At 67.8% G+C, this 14,936-nt stretch overlaps 1 protein-coding gene across 2 annotated transcripts in view; it reads right to left on the bottom strand.

Annotated features, from left to right (window-relative positions):
- Nucleotides 1-14,936, bottom strand: part of RBFOX3 (RNA binding fox-1 homolog 3) — a 109,810-nt gene that overhangs the window by 7,158 nt on the left and 87,716 nt on the right. For both annotated transcript variants that reach the window (XM_036342087.1, XM_036342086.1), the window contains 5 exons: nt 9,026-9,280; nt 4,552-4,689; nt 2,969-3,022; nt 2,147-2,239; nt 786-846 (listed from right to left, as the gene is read on the bottom strand). In XM_036342087.1, the coding sequence (XP_036197980.1) occupies nt 786-846; nt 2,147-2,239; nt 2,969-3,022; nt 4,552-4,689; nt 9,026-9,247 (568 nt within the window). In that variant the 5' untranslated portion in view covers nt 9,248-9,280. The remainder of the gene's footprint in view (nt 1-785; nt 847-2,146; nt 2,240-2,968; nt 3,023-4,551; nt 4,690-9,025; nt 9,281-14,936) is intronic.

The raw sequence follows: 14,936 nt of genomic DNA, 5'->3' as shown, positions 1-14,936 counted from the left end.
CTTTGTGTCTGAACGCTGCTGCTGGCCAGGAGCCCATCCACCTCCGGGGAGGAGGGAAGAACCATCTGTCTCCTGGGGAGACCTCCAGGCCCAAGAACTGGGTCTCTCGGGTGAGGGTCCAGGACGGAGCAGAGTCCCAGAGGCAATGACCCCAGCTGCCTCCCCGGCTCCGCCGGTGGCTCTTCTCCGCCCTCTCAGAGGCCGGCCTGCGCCTCAGCTGCCCTGGCGCCTCCACCTGCCGACTCTGGCCCAGTGCACCGTCAGGGGCCCCGGATCCGAGGCCGGGGTCCACCTGGGCGGTCCCATGTTTTGTGTTAACGGCAGCACCTGCCCAAACGCGGCGCGCTTGTTTTACGCAGCGAACTCTCTCACTTCTCTCGGCAGCCGGCACGGGGCATCAGCCCTTCGTTTCCAAAGAGGACCGGCCACTCCCGCTCGGCTCGGGGCCAGGTGCACAGCAGACGGTCCGGCGGGGCCAGCAGGACTCGCTCTGGCGGCCTCAGCCTCCCAGGACTGCCAAGGCCCGGTTGCCTGCCCTTCATCACCCACTCAGCACAGCACCTCCAGCCAGGCCGCCCTCAGAGCTTGGAAATGAAACTCCGGGAAGTGGCCGCTGAGCCACTGTGTGAAGCCTGTCCATGTGGCCTCGGGGTGCCACGCACGCCTGGGGGTGCCGCCCCCCCCCCCCGACAGGGCGAGCTGAACATGGAGGCGCCGAGCACCCAGGGAGGTCAGCCTCCAGGGCCGGCGGTGCCCCCACACCTCCCGGGCCCCGGGCGCCTTACCGTTGGTGTAGTGGTTCGACGTCTTCTTGTTGGTCATGACTCGGGCTGTGGCGTTATTGACCTGCTCAGAGGCGGGGAGAGGGGAACATTAGCGTCCGTGGGGCCATGGGCCCCCCCAGTCCTGCTCTGCGCTTCTGCCCCCCGCCCCCCGCCCCCGGTCCTGTCCCAGGGCACCAGGCGGAGGCACAGGAGCCGCTGCCGCCAGCCTGGCCTCCCCCCCCTCCTCTCTGCGGTGCTGCCGCCTCCAGGGAGCCTTGGCCACCCCCCAGCTCTGGCTGCTGCCTGGCCCGGCCTGGCCCTGGCTCAGGCACTGGGTCTGGACCTGGCTCTTGACCTTTACATGGCTGTTCCACAAGCCAAGCCCCAAGGTCACGGGAGACGCTGCCTGGTGGCCTCTCGTCAGAGCCTCTCGGGCCACTAACAGACCTGCCCCCGGGCAGTCTCCACCCCAGGAGGCCGAGGGCACCACGGCGGCCACCCCTCCTGGCCAGAGCTTTCTGATGTGCCCATGGGAGGCAAGGCCCGCGAGGGAGGGGCAGGCAGTGCCATGGGTGGTCCTCCTCTCCAGGCCTCTAGGCCCGGTCACTGACCGGGGTGGGAAGGGGCAGGAGCAGGAAGAGGAGGAGGAGGAGGAGGAAGAAGGCCCCTTGGGAAGGGAGCGGAGAGCAGGCTGGGCGTGGAACCCAGGAAGGGGCCCCGAGTCAGCCCTGGGGGGCCTCGGGCCACAGCCCCAGGTGCCACCAAGGGCTGGGCCAGAGCCTGGCCAAGTCAGGGCCCCCACTCCTCTGTCCTTGGAACCCTCCTCCCAGACCTCTCCAACGGGCTGCGTGCTGGTCGCTGAGCCCTCCCTCCCCCTCCACTGGGTTTTGTGGTGGACCTTGCCTCTTCCTGCTGCTCCTCTGGGCTGGGTCCCCATCTAGGCCCTGGCCACTTGCTGCTGACCCCGTGGGGTGAGGGCAGGCAGCATGTGGGGTGGGGGGCAGGAGGCAGCTGCTGCTCCCTGTGAGGGGCGTCGGGGACCAATGGTCCCTTTCCAGCTGGAGGGCAGACTGGCCTGGCCGTGGTCCTTGGAGCTGCCAAGCCTCACACACACAACTTCTGGGGTCCTCCCAGGGTCTGGCTGACCCCCCAGGTGGGGGTTCTCGTTCAGGAAGGAGAGACAGATGAAAGGAGGGGGGACCTTGGGGGAGCCTGACGTCTAGACCCACAGGACAGAGATGGGCTGGGCTCTGGCCTCAGTGTGGCCCTGCCCTCCCCCCAACTTCCTGTTCTGGGGGGTTGGGGGGGACCCTGGTCTGGTGCTCCACAGGGTGGCAGAGAACTGGGTGGGGTGTCACCCCACAGCACACTTATCTGAGCACCTCAATTTTCCGTCCCTCTACGATCGTCCCATTCAGCTTCTCCCGGGCTCGGTCAGCATCTGAGCTAGTTTCAAAAGTTACAAACCCAAAGCCCTGTGAGCAGAGAAGGACAGACACGGGGAGACACAGGATGAGAAGGAAGAAGAGGAGGGAGGGGCAGGGCAGGGGAGGGGAGAGAGGGGGAGAGAGGGGGGTTGAGTTGGCAGAGTTGAAGGAGAGACTGCAGCCCAGACGACTTCCTGGTGCCACCAGCCGGGGCGCAGGGGGTGCCAGGGGGGTGCAGCCCATGCGGGGCAGCCTTTGGCTTGGCCTGGGCGTACCACCTGGGCTCTCCCAGGGGACAGGCCAAGGCTGCCAGGGGCACTGTCCAGTCCTGCCAGGGTCCAGGCCTGTCGCCCTAAGCCTGGCTTTCAGGACCTGAGGGGCAGCCCTATCACCTTCACCCTAGAAGTCTGGGGGGGGGGGGGGCAGTGTCTTCTCTCCCCATAGCGGGGAGCAGGGCTCATCTCTGCCGGGCACCCTCCCTCGTCTCCTGCCCCCCTCCCCCAGCCTCAGGCTGACCCCGGCAGGCCCCGCCCCAGGGCGGCCCAGTGTGGACAGAGAGGTCCCGGCAGCTTAGAGAGAAGGAGGCGGCAGCAGCGGCGGCAACGACAAGAACACAGACATGGGGTGGGGGTGGAGGAGGGCATACAGGCACCCGTGTCGCTCAGGGGTCCTCGGGCGGGCGCGCAGCTCTCCAGGAAGGGGGCGCACATGTCACACGCTAGCCTGGCGGCCCTACAGCCGGCGCTGTAATGGTGGCGGCCTCTGGGCGGCACCCACCTTGGAGCCCCGCTCGTTAAAAATGATCTCCACGTCTAAAATTTTTCCGAATTGCTGCAGAGACAGAGAGGGGGTCGGGGGGGACAGGAGACGGTGGGTGAGGGCTGCTGGCGGGCAGCCTGCTCCCCGGACACCCTCACCGCTGCCCCTCTGCCCGGCCCCTCCCTCTGTGTAGCTGGGGGACAGGGATGCCCCCTGCCTTCTTCTGGAGCCAGGACGAGGCCCGTCCACAAGCTGGGTCTGTGCTTGGTGACAGGTGTGCGCCGCGTCACCGTCACCGTGTCCCTCCCTGCTCTGCCACAAGCTGCTGGCCGCCCCCCTAATTCACACTAATGGGTAAAGGACTATGGGAAGGCCCTTCCCCACAGGAAGGGCTGGGAAAGAAGGCACCACGGCGGGGCCTGTGTGGCTGCTGGCCGTGCTGGGAGGACCGGCCTGGGGGCACCGTGGTGACTGGACCCCAGGCCCCTCTGCCCGACCGGGACACACTGGCCAGGGACCTGACTCTGCCTTCCCCTTCCTGCCTGCTCGCTGGCACGTGAGACCATCAAGCTGTGACCAGTCCCCCCCCAATGACAGTGAGGTCCCGAGGCCTCAGTGTGTAAAATGATGGGGCTCCCTTTCACCCCAAAACATCCCGGAGGTGGTGTCATGGGTCACAAGGCAACCCCAAGGCTGCCACAGAGAGGGAGGTGCCGCCCTGAGCAGGGGCCGAGTGAGAGCTGGCGGGCAGCATGCAGGTCCTCCAGGGCCGGCGAGCTAAGGGCAGCCTGGGGCCCGGGGCCCCGAGACTCTACGCAGCTGCTTTACGTGGGGCCCAGGCCCAGGGGGTTTGGCAGCTGCTCGGCTCCAGGGCCAGAAGCGGTGGGTGTTGGGGGGAGGGCAGATCCTCATCTGACAACTCCAAGTCCTACACCCCCCGGGGCCCAGGCAAGTGGCAAATGAAGTGACCGCGGGGCTCCCTGCGGCTGGCTGGGCCCCATGGCACGACCTCGGGGACAGCCCCGGAAGGACACGGTCCGGCGCTTGCTTCCCGTGGACTGTGCCTCGTCCCATAGCCCATCCCCGGAGCCCGGAGGACGCAGCCCAGAGAGGCCAGTGCCCGGCCCCCGCACCCAGCGGAGGGAGCAGGCGCCTGCCGGTGGGGCAGGGCGCCCTCTGAGGAGACGGTCCTGGAGCCCGTGCCTGGAGCCCGTGCAGCAGCTTTGCTGCCTGCTGGGTGGCCTGGGCCTGGAGGGGACCCAGGAAGCCGGAGGGCAGGAGGAAGAGATGGTGGGCCTCCCTCGCCCGTCCGTCCGTCCGTCCGTTCCTCCCTCCCTCCCTCCCACAGGCTCAGGTCGGGACTGGCTGGACCAGGAGGAGGAGGTGGTGGGCCTCCCTCGTCTGTCCGTCCGTCCGTCCGTCTCTCCCTCCCTCCCATAGGCTCGGGTCGGGACTGGCTGGACCAGGAGGAAGAGGTGGTGGGCCTCCCTCGCCTGTCTGTCCGTCCGTCCGTCCGTTCCTCCCTCCCACAGGCTCGGGTCGGGACTGGCTGGACCAGGAGGAGGCGGCGGGGGGCAAAGAATGGGGCCGCACACACTCACCCCGAACATTTGCCGCAGGTCGGGGTCCCTGAACCGGAAGGGGATGTTGGAGACGTGGAGCCGCTTGGGGAGCTGTTTCTCTGTGGGGTCGGAGGGGTGGAGCGGCTGGCTGTCCGTCTGTGCCGCCTCGTCTGTCTGCTGTGGGGAGAGGACGGGGGGTGAGGGCCTCTCCAGCTCCATCCCATGGGGGGCAGGGGGAGCTCAGAGACCAAGTCCTTCCCAGCCCCTCGGACCCTTCCTCCCGGGGCTGGGATCCGCCAGGGAAACGGCCGAGACGCTCACAGGACACGGCCCAGCGCGAGGGGGTCCCCTCTCCACTTGGCCCAGGCCTGACCGTGGTCCCTCAGCTCCAGGGACCATCGGGCCTCAGGGTCCCACGTGTGCCCTTTCCCGATGGGACCATTCAAGGCCTGATGACAAAGTGCATTTCCGAGCCCGCATCCGGGCACACACATCCCCCCCCCCCCGGGCACCTGGGCACTGCCTCTCAGTACTTTGGGGGCCATGCACCGTGACCAGTTCCGTCCCGTGTAGCTGGTCCGCACTTCGGACTCATACACTGTTTCAGCAGCGGGGCCCGAAGGCCCGGCCTCAGGAAGCAACGCGGCCGCTAAGGCCCCCCTCCCCCCCCAGCTCCCCACGAGGACGGCGCTGGGATGAGGCATCGCGGTGTCTGGTGGGAGCAGGCGCTAGCCAAGGGGGCGAGGCCCCGCCTGGGGGACTTCTCCAGGGACGGGCGCCAGCTCACCACCAGGCCGGCCTTTAGCCGGGTCCCTCCCTGCAGACTCGCCAGTGCCAAAGGCACAGAGGGTGCTCCGTCAACGCTGCTGGGTGATGAGTGGCCGCTGACTGAGGTGCCCGGCCAGCTCACTGGGACCGGGACGCCAGGGCCCGAGGCCCCCTGTGTGCCACCCACAGGGACATGCCAGAACCGCCAATGGCCGCCGGATACTCGCCCTCCTGGCTCTGCCCACGGGTAAGGCAAGTGGGGGCGTCACCGTCCAGCAGCCGTGCTTAGTGGTGACAGACAGGACGGTGGACAGAGGCCACGGGGCTCCTCCGTCCCCACACCCCTCAGTGGGGGTGAGCTCAGCACCGAGGGGATAACGAGATGAGAACATAACCGCTATTGCCTCCTACCCTTTCTTGTCTCGATTCGTGCCTGTCCGCTCCCCCACCCCCCATATTATTTTGGGGTCGCCCCAGTGCACTACTCAGATGCATCCTTGTCGCGGGTCGGCTTCCCGGACCCCTGCCTCCAGCAAAGCCACCCTGGGCCTCCTGCCTGGAGAGAGCGCAAGCAGCAGGCAGGTGCCCCAGCCCTCAGGGAATTTGTTCCAACCCGTGGCTGTGGCCTCGCTTGTGGCCTGGAGGGAATGCAGTGCTGACCTCAGCCAGCAGAGGGCAGAGGTTCACTTGGCCACAGGCCGGGCTGGAGCCGGGAGCCCTGGGTGGGGAGCGTGGGAAGGACCACAGGAGGCGGAGGCCACCGTGTCACCAAGATCCAGGTCCCCCCGAGCCCCCAGGGGAGCAGCAGAGGGCGAGGTGGGGAAGGGGGGGCGTGGGGACAGGCACGGGAAGGGCCAGGACACCAGGAAGGAAGGCGCCCCGGCCCCGCGCAGCTGCGCGCAGGCAGATAAATGGGCTCCGCGTGCGATGTGCTGAGCAGCCCCGGCGGTCACGGCACACTGGCTGCCCGCGGGGAGGCGAGGCCGGCCCACCGTTTATCACCGCGGCCCAGGCTCTCCCCCTTAGAACACTCTGCTTCGGCGCCCACACGCAGGGGGCACGGAACCACACCAGCCACACCCCTGCCTCCGCCGCTGGTCCCAGGGGCTTGGCTTCTGCGCCCTCATCTCCGTGTCAGCCGCCTTCACCCCTCTCACCCTCCGAGGCCAGGAGCACAGAGGCGGCCACCCTCCCAGGAGTCTGCAGCCCCCTCCGCCTGGGCCTCCCCAAGGCCAGCACGGGGGGCAGGCGGGGGCCAAGAAGGTGCTGGGCAGGGGCCGTGGGCCCAGGGGCCTCGGGCAGCAGATGCGGACCTGTGCCCAGTGCTGCCATGAGCGAGGCTCGCCGACGTGTGACAGGACGGAGCGGGTCTTGCAAAGCCCCCCCCGTGCCCTCACCGCTCCTTCAAAACCTCTGTACTTGTGTGATGGCCGCCAGCCGGGTGCCCGATGTGGCTCACCCCGCGGGGCGGCCCGTCGGCCTCGGAGGGGCGTGTTCCGAGGGTGGCCTCCAGCCGTCCGTGCACGAGGACCTGTTCTGGGGTCCTGGGCAGCCCCCCTGGGGCAGAGCTGTGTGTCCACTGTGGGCTTGGCCGCACGCACGCTCCGTGCCCCCCGCTGCCTTGGCCAAAAGCACGAAGATGACGAGGGATCCACACACGGGAGAGGTGGGTCTGGACAAAAGCGGGGCTCGTGCAGCCTGCGCCCGGGCCCCCCAATCCAAGCACAGAGGCTCGCTGAGCTGAAGGGCCTCAGAGGGGACCGGGACTGGGACGGCTGACCAGTGCGCAGGCGCCCAGCCTTCAGGTGGCGGTGGGCAGCCTCTAGGGGGAGAAGTCGGCTCCTGGAGTGAGCAAGACGGGGTGTGGTCCTGGCTCCCGCTGCGCCCGAGGCGGTGGCCGAGGCCTCCAGCAGCTCTGGGTCACCGGCTGTCCAGCGACGTCCCCCGCACTACTCATTCGGCCGGGGCCTGGGGAGGAACGGCCTGTCCTCCTGGTCCCCAGGCGAACACCCGCAGAGCCTGGCCCCTCGCAGGACCTGGAGCCCCGGCCGGAGGAAAGAGGGTGGCTGTATCCTGCAGGCCGGGCGGGTTCCCGGGGAGCCGCTCAGCTGGCGCAGCGAGCTTCTCCCCTCGGTGGGGCCTCCCCCCGGGGACTCCGGGGTCCCCCAGGGCACGGACTCTCGCAGCCAGAGGCCACGGCTGGCCCCTTCGACTTTCATGTCCGTGGCTGGTGAACCCGACGGTCATCGCGGGGCAGGGCCGGTCACTGCTTCTGCGCCCAGCACGCTCGGTGCCGGCACATGTGTGGGTAGGTGCCCACACATACCCGCCCGCGAAGGCAGGCTTGCCGTGTCCGGTCAGGCCGCGTCCGGGCCCCGGTGCCGAGGAGGCCGGGCTCTTTCTGCCGCACAGGCCTCGGGCATCGGCCGCCAGCTGCGCTCCGATCCTCTTGTCTCCCACCGTGTCCACTTCCCGGGCGGATCCGGGCTCCCCATCCGTCTGTGAGGGGGTCATGAGGCCTGACCAGGCGCCCCGTCCACCACAGTCCGTCAGAAAGAGGCCAGCGGCCGGCAACGTGCTCCCGGCGAGCCCCCTGCTCTGCGCACCTCTTCAGAGCGCGGGTCGTGGGGCTGCGGCGTCAGGAGCAGGAGCAGCGGGAAGCGTGGGTGGCGCCCGGGTCTGCGGCCCGAGGGCCGGCCTTCTTCTGCGGCAGGAACCCTGGGCGTCTACGAGACTCCGCACCAGGGATGCGGGGTGCCGAGTTGATGGCTTCCAGCGGCTCCGCTGGGCAACGCTCCAAGCGGGAGGAAGGGCCCTGGCTGGGCCCCAGACGAGGGTGCAGTCCAGCCCGGGGGTGGCGGGGTGGGCTCTCCCCCCACAGAGCTTGACGGTGCTGTCCGCCAGGGGAGGACAGGTCATATTTGGATCCACGCAGCACCTTGGGAGCCAGACTGGGTCAGGGGGAGGGCTGAGGGCATGTGGAGGGGGCACCCATCGGAGCCGCCAGGGCAGAGCTACTCCTGGGCAGCTCGGAGCTGCTGGCCCCTTGCCCAGCCCGGGCAGCTAGTGCTGGGGTGGAGCCAGCAGGGAGGTTGGGAGGCCCCATAGCCCCAGCACAGCGGGGGGGGGGGGGGGGGGCTGGAGACCAGGGGGAGTGCAAGACGGGCCAGGCAGGCTGGGGTCTCAGGGGTGGTCTTAGGAGGGTGGCCGGGGGGCAGGCTGGGGTCTCAGGGGGTCTCAGGAAGGTGGGGCCGGGGGCAGGCTGGGGTCCTGGTCTCGGGAGGGGGGCGGGGCTCGGCCCTCACCACACGCTCACATCGGAAGTGCAGGGCTCAGCCCTTTCTCCTCCGGCTGCATTACAACCACATAATTGAAGCTATCTGATTGGAGGGCAGCCAAGCAGGTAGATTACAAGTGATTAGAAATGAGAGGAGTGCCCGCCACCGAGACAGCGCTGAGGCCCTGGGCTCCTCTCCCGCCGCCAGCCCCCCCACTCACCCCGCAACACCAGGCGAGCCCAGGCCGCCTGAGTCCCTAGCTTCCCATTCACGGTCACTGGCAGCCGGGACACGCTCCCTCTCCCAGGCGAGGCGAGGGCCTGCCGGGCCTGGCTCAGCAGGGGCCATCGGAGAGATGCTTCGTGTGAGGACCAAGAGCTGCGAGGCTGGGACCCCCACGAAGTCTCCTGCCCCTCCACCCACAGCCTGGCCACGCTCCCTGAAGCTTGGTCTCGGGGGCCCCTTACCGGCACTGTCGGGGCCCCCGCCATGGGCTGTGTGCTGGCCTCGGTGCCCGGCTGCTCGGGGTGGGTCTGTGCTGGTGTGTACAGGGTCAGGCCGTGCTCCGGGGGGACCGGGGTCTGGCCCGAGTAGTCCTGTGTGGGGTGCGGCGGGGGCGGGGCGTACTCGGCGGGGATGCCGTTCTGTGGCGGAGGCGGGTACTGGGCGGGGGGGTAGGGCTGGGCCATCGCTTCAGGCGGAGCCGTGGCGTCCTGGCTGCCCTGTGGAGGGAGGGAGGGAGGGAGAGAGAGAGAGAGAGAGAGAGAGAGAGAGAAGGCTGGTTAGACTCCGGGGGGGAGGGGGGGCGGCCCAGACACTGGCCCCCAGGAGCTTGTCGGCGTGGACTCTCTGCCCACCCCTGAAATTGGGGTGTTGTGGGAACCGGCGATGTGGGGCATACACGCAGCCTGGACCGAAGTCCCTCAGCCTCAGAGGAGGGACTGGGGTCCCTTATGGTGTCGGGGGGCAGGGGCTGGACTGGGGAACGGCCGGCCCAAGGGTCATAGGAGCCCTGAGAATTCTTTGGCCTGGCCCTGCCAGGGCATTAGGGGGGCGTTAATGAAATGTGTGACCGAATCCAGCAGGCTGGTGTTTCCGTGGGTAATTCTGTGTGGCCCGAGGATGACTACAAATACCCACATGGCCCTGGGCAGGAAAAAGGCTCCCCACCCCCATGCAGATGCGCCCCGAGGGCCGGCCTGCGGCAGCCCCTCTGAGCAGGTGAGGCGCTCTCTGGCCTTCCGAGGTGCCCCAGGCGACAGAGCGCCCTCACCTGTCAGGACAGGTGCCGAGCGTGAGCAGCCCTGCGGTGTGGCAGGACCTCACACAGGCGTGGACAGTCGGATGCTCATGACTCCTCTTCTCCCCGCGCGGGGAGGACCCTGTGTGAGCTCCCGCCACCCCCTTCACGCCGACCCGCACGCCTGGCATCTCCTGTCCACCTGCCCCGGGAGCCGTCCGGGCGCTCCTGCCAGAGTGCGTGCTGGGACTGCCCACTCAGCCACGACGACTCCCGACGCCTCCCCCTGGGCGGCCGGGGCGGGCTGTGGGCCTGCAGCCAGCCCATCGGAGAGTGAATTTGGACGCTGACCCGGAAGGCGAAGCCACTGTTAGAGTGCGAGGTGCCCAGAGAGGCCGCCCAGGGCCACGGGGAGTCAAAAACCCCACTGGAGGCTCCGCCGTCAGGCCCGGGGCCCGGCCCCACAGCCGCCTGCCCACCTCCCTGCAGGTGGAGGCCTGAGGGCCCCCTGCTCCCCAAGCTCCAACGCCAACCTCCGCATCTCAGTGCCGGACCCCCCCCCTCCTGGGGGACCCCTGACAGCTGGTAGGCAGAAGTCCTGTCCTTGTCCTCTTCCCTGGTGAGGGTCCCCTCCCTCTCTCTGCAGAAACTGGGGCAGCGTTCACGCTCCTGACCTGGGGAAGGAAATACGCACGTGCACGTGCACGCGCACGCACACCCACACCTGAACGCACGGCACATATGAATGCATGGCACACATGAACGCACCCACACCCGAACACACGCACACACACACATGAACACACGGCACACACGAACACACGCCCCATGCTAGAGGTCCCCGTTTCATTGTTCCAGAGTCACCTGCGAAGCCCCATGCCCACTGTTAGCAAACGTCTTGGCGAAGTCCCCAGCTCCCAGTGAGGTTGGGGGCGCGGGAGGAGGAGGGGAGGGCGGGGCAGGGGGAGCTGCCGGGTGGAGGAGGTGAGGAGGGAGGAGCAGGAGAGCTGGAGGAAATTGTGGGGCTGAGGGTGAGGGTGAGGCGGCCCATGAGATCAATTAACTGATACATATTTGATTAGAACTTGCGCTTACATCTTCCCAGCGCCCCCTCCTCCCAGGCTCCGAGAGAGGGAGGCTCTCTCACCTGCTTCCTCTCACTCACCCCGACTTCCCCAGGCCCCTCTGGCCTGGGTCCCATTCCGGCTGAGTGACGCTGACACAGGGTGATGTCGGGGGAGGTGGCACACGGACTCGGTCCCGGGGGCCCAGGTCAGGCTGCCCCCGTCCTGTGGCAAGTCTGGCTGGGTTGGGTTTGGTCCTGGGGTGGTTCCGGCCATGCTTCTAGGCCCGCTGGGCAGAAATGGCGCGAGTCACCCGAACATCTCCCAGGAGGGGCCTGGCCCGCGCATGCCCACAGGGAATGCGTGATGATGGGGAGCCCAGGAGGGGGCTGGGAGAGCCCTTGGCTCACTGGAGTGAGGAAATGGCACCGGGTGACCTGCCCAGCGGCCCCGCTGGTGATGCAGGCAGGGCTGGTGTTATGTCTGCGCCCAAGAGTGGGGGCCAAGGGGCGGGCCTGGATGCAGGCTCCTGGGGTACACCAGCGAGCAGGTTCCCCGCGGAGCATAACTGAATTTGAAAAGCCTGGCGTGGTTTCCAGAGGCGATGAATCAGCCCCGGGTGCTGGCCAGGCTCACAGCCCAATGTCCTGGCGCCTCGAAGAGCCAGTGGGGCCGGCCCGAAGGCCGCAGCAGCTAGGTCAGCGGCTAGGCCCATGGGTGCAGAGCGGGGCTGTTTTACCATATAAGCGGTCACAGGAGAGTTTTTGTGGACAAGCCAAAGTCTGAGATTCAACTGGGGCTGCCCCGGATGGAGGTTAGAACCCTGGATGGAGGTCTGGTCCCCAGATGGAGGTCTGGGTCCTGGCATGGAGGTCAGGGTCCCGGATGGAGGTCAGGGTCCCAGATGGAGGTCAGGGTCCCGGATGGAGGTCTGGGCCCCGGATGGAGGTCTGGGTCCTGGCATGGAGGTCAGGGTCCCGGATGGAGGTCTGGGTCCTGGCATGGAGGTCAGGGTCCCGGATGGAGGTCTGGGTCCTGGCATGGAGGTCAGGGTCCCGGATGGAGGTCTGGGTCCTGGCATGGAGGCCTGGGCCCCGGATGGAGGTCTAAGACCCGGATGGAAGTCAGGGTCCCGGATGGAGGTCTGGGCGCCGGATGGAGGTCTGGGTCCCGGATGGAGGTCTGGGCCTCGGATGGAGGTCTGGGTCCCGGATGGAGGTCTGGGCCCCGGATGGAGGTCTGAGCCGATTGAAGGTCTGGGCCCGGATCGAGGTCTGGGTCCCGGATGGAGGTCTGGGTCCCGGATGGAGGTCTGGGCCCCGGATGGAGGTCTGGGCCCCGGATGGAGGTCTGGGCCCCGGATGGAGGTGTGGCTCACCACTGAGTCCGCAGCACCTGACAGGGCTCAGGCATACAGCAGGTGCTCAGAAAATGCTGACTGTGGTTGTGACCGCCACAGGCAGACGGTTGACGAGAGCCTGGCCCTGCGTTCAGCAGTGAAAATATGATACTTCATGTCCCTGTCAATACTGTGACCTGGCAGTCACCCCCCATGGAAGGCTGGGTGGGAAGTTACCTGCCCCGGTGCCCGCGGCCAGACACGCGGGGCTGGGCTGTGAACACAAGTCGTCTGGCTCTGCCTGGGGAGTGGGGCTGCCCCGGTTGGGCTCCAGGTCCCCTCCCGTGTCCCCGCAGGAGGACGAGGTCCGGGAGGCGGGCTCCACGGGAGGCTGGGGAGGTGCCCCAGGTGGCAGGAGAGAGCAGGCCGGGGGGAGAGCCCGCTGCTCGCGGGGAGGGAGGCTGGAGGCTGCAAGGTGGGGCGAGAATCCACTGCGTGCGCGCTCCTTCCGTCCCAGCCAATCCATCCTGCCCCCGGCAGGCAGCTTAATATCTTTTATTAATTAGGGCCGTCAGACGGCGTGTCAACCCCGTATTACTTCATCCGGGGCCTGGTGGGTGAGGCCGGGGGTGCCAGGGCAGGGGTGGGGGGCCGGAGGGAGGGTCCCTGAGGAGGGCCAGGCTGGGCCTCAGACCACCCGTCTCCCGGCGGCTCCCACAGGGCTCGGCTGCCCCGGCGTCGCCCTCCCCGTCAGGAGCTGCTTGCGAGCACCTACTGTGTCGGCCCGCAATGCTCCACCCGGCCCAGGCCCTGCACAGGGGTTCTCGGCTGAGACTTCCCTCTCCCCACGGTCCCCTCCATCCCGGGAGTGTGCGACACCTCCCCCGGGAAGCCTTCCAGGCTCTCCGCACCCCTGCGACCTTCATTCTGCTCCCCCACCGTCCTTCCCTGCCGCTGAGATGGCGCCTGCGTTTCTAAGCAGGTGGGCTTCGCGGCACCTCTGCGCTCCCACTTGGTGGGGCGGAGGCCACAGCGTCGGGCCCAAAGCTCCCTCCCAGGGCCTGTGAGGACAAAGCCACGGGCAGCGGCCACGGTGACCTCCAGGGGGAGGCGGGCCTGGAGGACACCTCTGCCCCGAAGCTGCCCCTCCATCTTCATGAAGGAACATGGCCTCCATTAGCAAGTGGAGCAGGGCATCAGGCACGGTGCCCAGGATATGAGGCGGGCAGGCCGGGGGTGGGCATGGGAAGTAGAATGGGCACCAGGGCACCCCTGGGTGCCACCCACAGTCTGGGCCCAGTGGCCTGAGGCTCCAGACGCCCTGCCTTCCTCCCACGGTGCCCTGTGGCTGCTGAGAGCTCTGGGGAGCAGCTCACGCGGAAGCCGGGCAATGGAATCTGGGAGTAAATTTCCTGGCAGCCAAGCTTACATAACGCGTCCCACAGTCAACGCAGGGTGGCGGGGGGGGGGGGGGGGGGGGGTGAGGAGGGATTGAGATCTGGGTTTATCCTCAGTTGGGACAAGTCCCCTGGTGGGGACAGAGCCCTTGGCGGGGACAGTCGCGTGTGGCGCCCACAGCTGGACACAGTGGGGATGTGGGCGTGGCCCAGGGACCAGCAGCACCGGCACCCGGGAGCTGTTTGGGTGCAGGTTCGGGGCTCCTGGCCCAGCATCTGTGACACAGAGAATGGTCCCTACTGACCACAGACCATAGACGTCCTGGGAGGGAAGGGACCTGCCCATCTGCTGGCGCCCTGGCTGCGCTGAGGCCGTGGGCCTGGGACCCTGGCTGGGGTCTGTGGCATGAGCCGATGCTTCCGACGGAGCAGGGAGGAGCGTCCATGGGGTGGGGGCCACACCTGGATCCTGCAGGAGCCCCGGGGAGGGACTGTCCACCCTGCAGACCGCAAGGCCGGGGGGCCCGGTGACCAGGAGCAGGGAGGGGCACACCCAGCTGGGCCGGGCCTGGGAGGACAGAGCTCAGGAGTCAGGAGATGCGCCGTGGGGACCCTGCCGTGGGCGGGCCTGGCAGTGACAGTGCAGAGGGGGCCCGCGGAAGGACGCAGGGGCTGGCTGCTGAGTCCACAGGGGAGGCCCTGGGCGGCCCCAGCAACCGGCCAGCTGATTCCGGAAGATGCCAGCGGGACTCTGCGTGTCCTCCCGGGATTAGGTGGGTGACCCCGCCTGGCCCCGTCAAAGTGAGGGGGGCACAGAGGGAAATGAGGCCCGAGAGCCTGACTCCCTGTGGCCCTGGGCGTGTCAGTGGCTTCCCGGGCCTGGGATCACACCCTCGGGAGGGAGGCCTATTCCCTCACTGCTGGCACCTCTGAGCGCCTGCTCTGTCCACAACCCCGCGCTAGGGCGGCCAGCCAGCCGGGGAGAGCGCGGCCCAGCCAAGAGGTCTGTCAGCAGCATCGCTCTCACCTACAGTCCCTGTGCACACACGCTCTCGTGCATTCCCTGTGCACACACGCTCTCACCTACAGTTCCTATGCACACACGCTCTCGTGCATTCCCTGTGCACACACGCTCTCACCTACATTCCCTGTGCACACACGCTCTCACCTACATTCCCTGTGCACACACGCTCTCGTGCATTCCCTGTGCACACACGCTCTCACCTACATTCCCTGTGCACACACGCTCTCGTGCATTCCCTGTGCACACACGCTCTCACCTACAGTTCCTGTGCACACACACACACCCACATTCCCTGAATACACATGCTCTCACAT

This window comes from Myotis myotis, unplaced genomic scaffold, assembly GCF_014108235.1.
Source record: "Myotis myotis isolate mMyoMyo1 unplaced genomic scaffold, mMyoMyo1.p scaffold_m19_p_17, whole genome shotgun sequence".
Classification (NCBI taxonomy): domain Eukaryota; kingdom Metazoa; phylum Chordata; class Mammalia; order Chiroptera; family Vespertilionidae; genus Myotis; species Myotis myotis.
The sequence above is the reverse complement of the archived record's forward strand: the minus strand, read 5'-3'. Positions and strand labels throughout refer to the sequence as shown.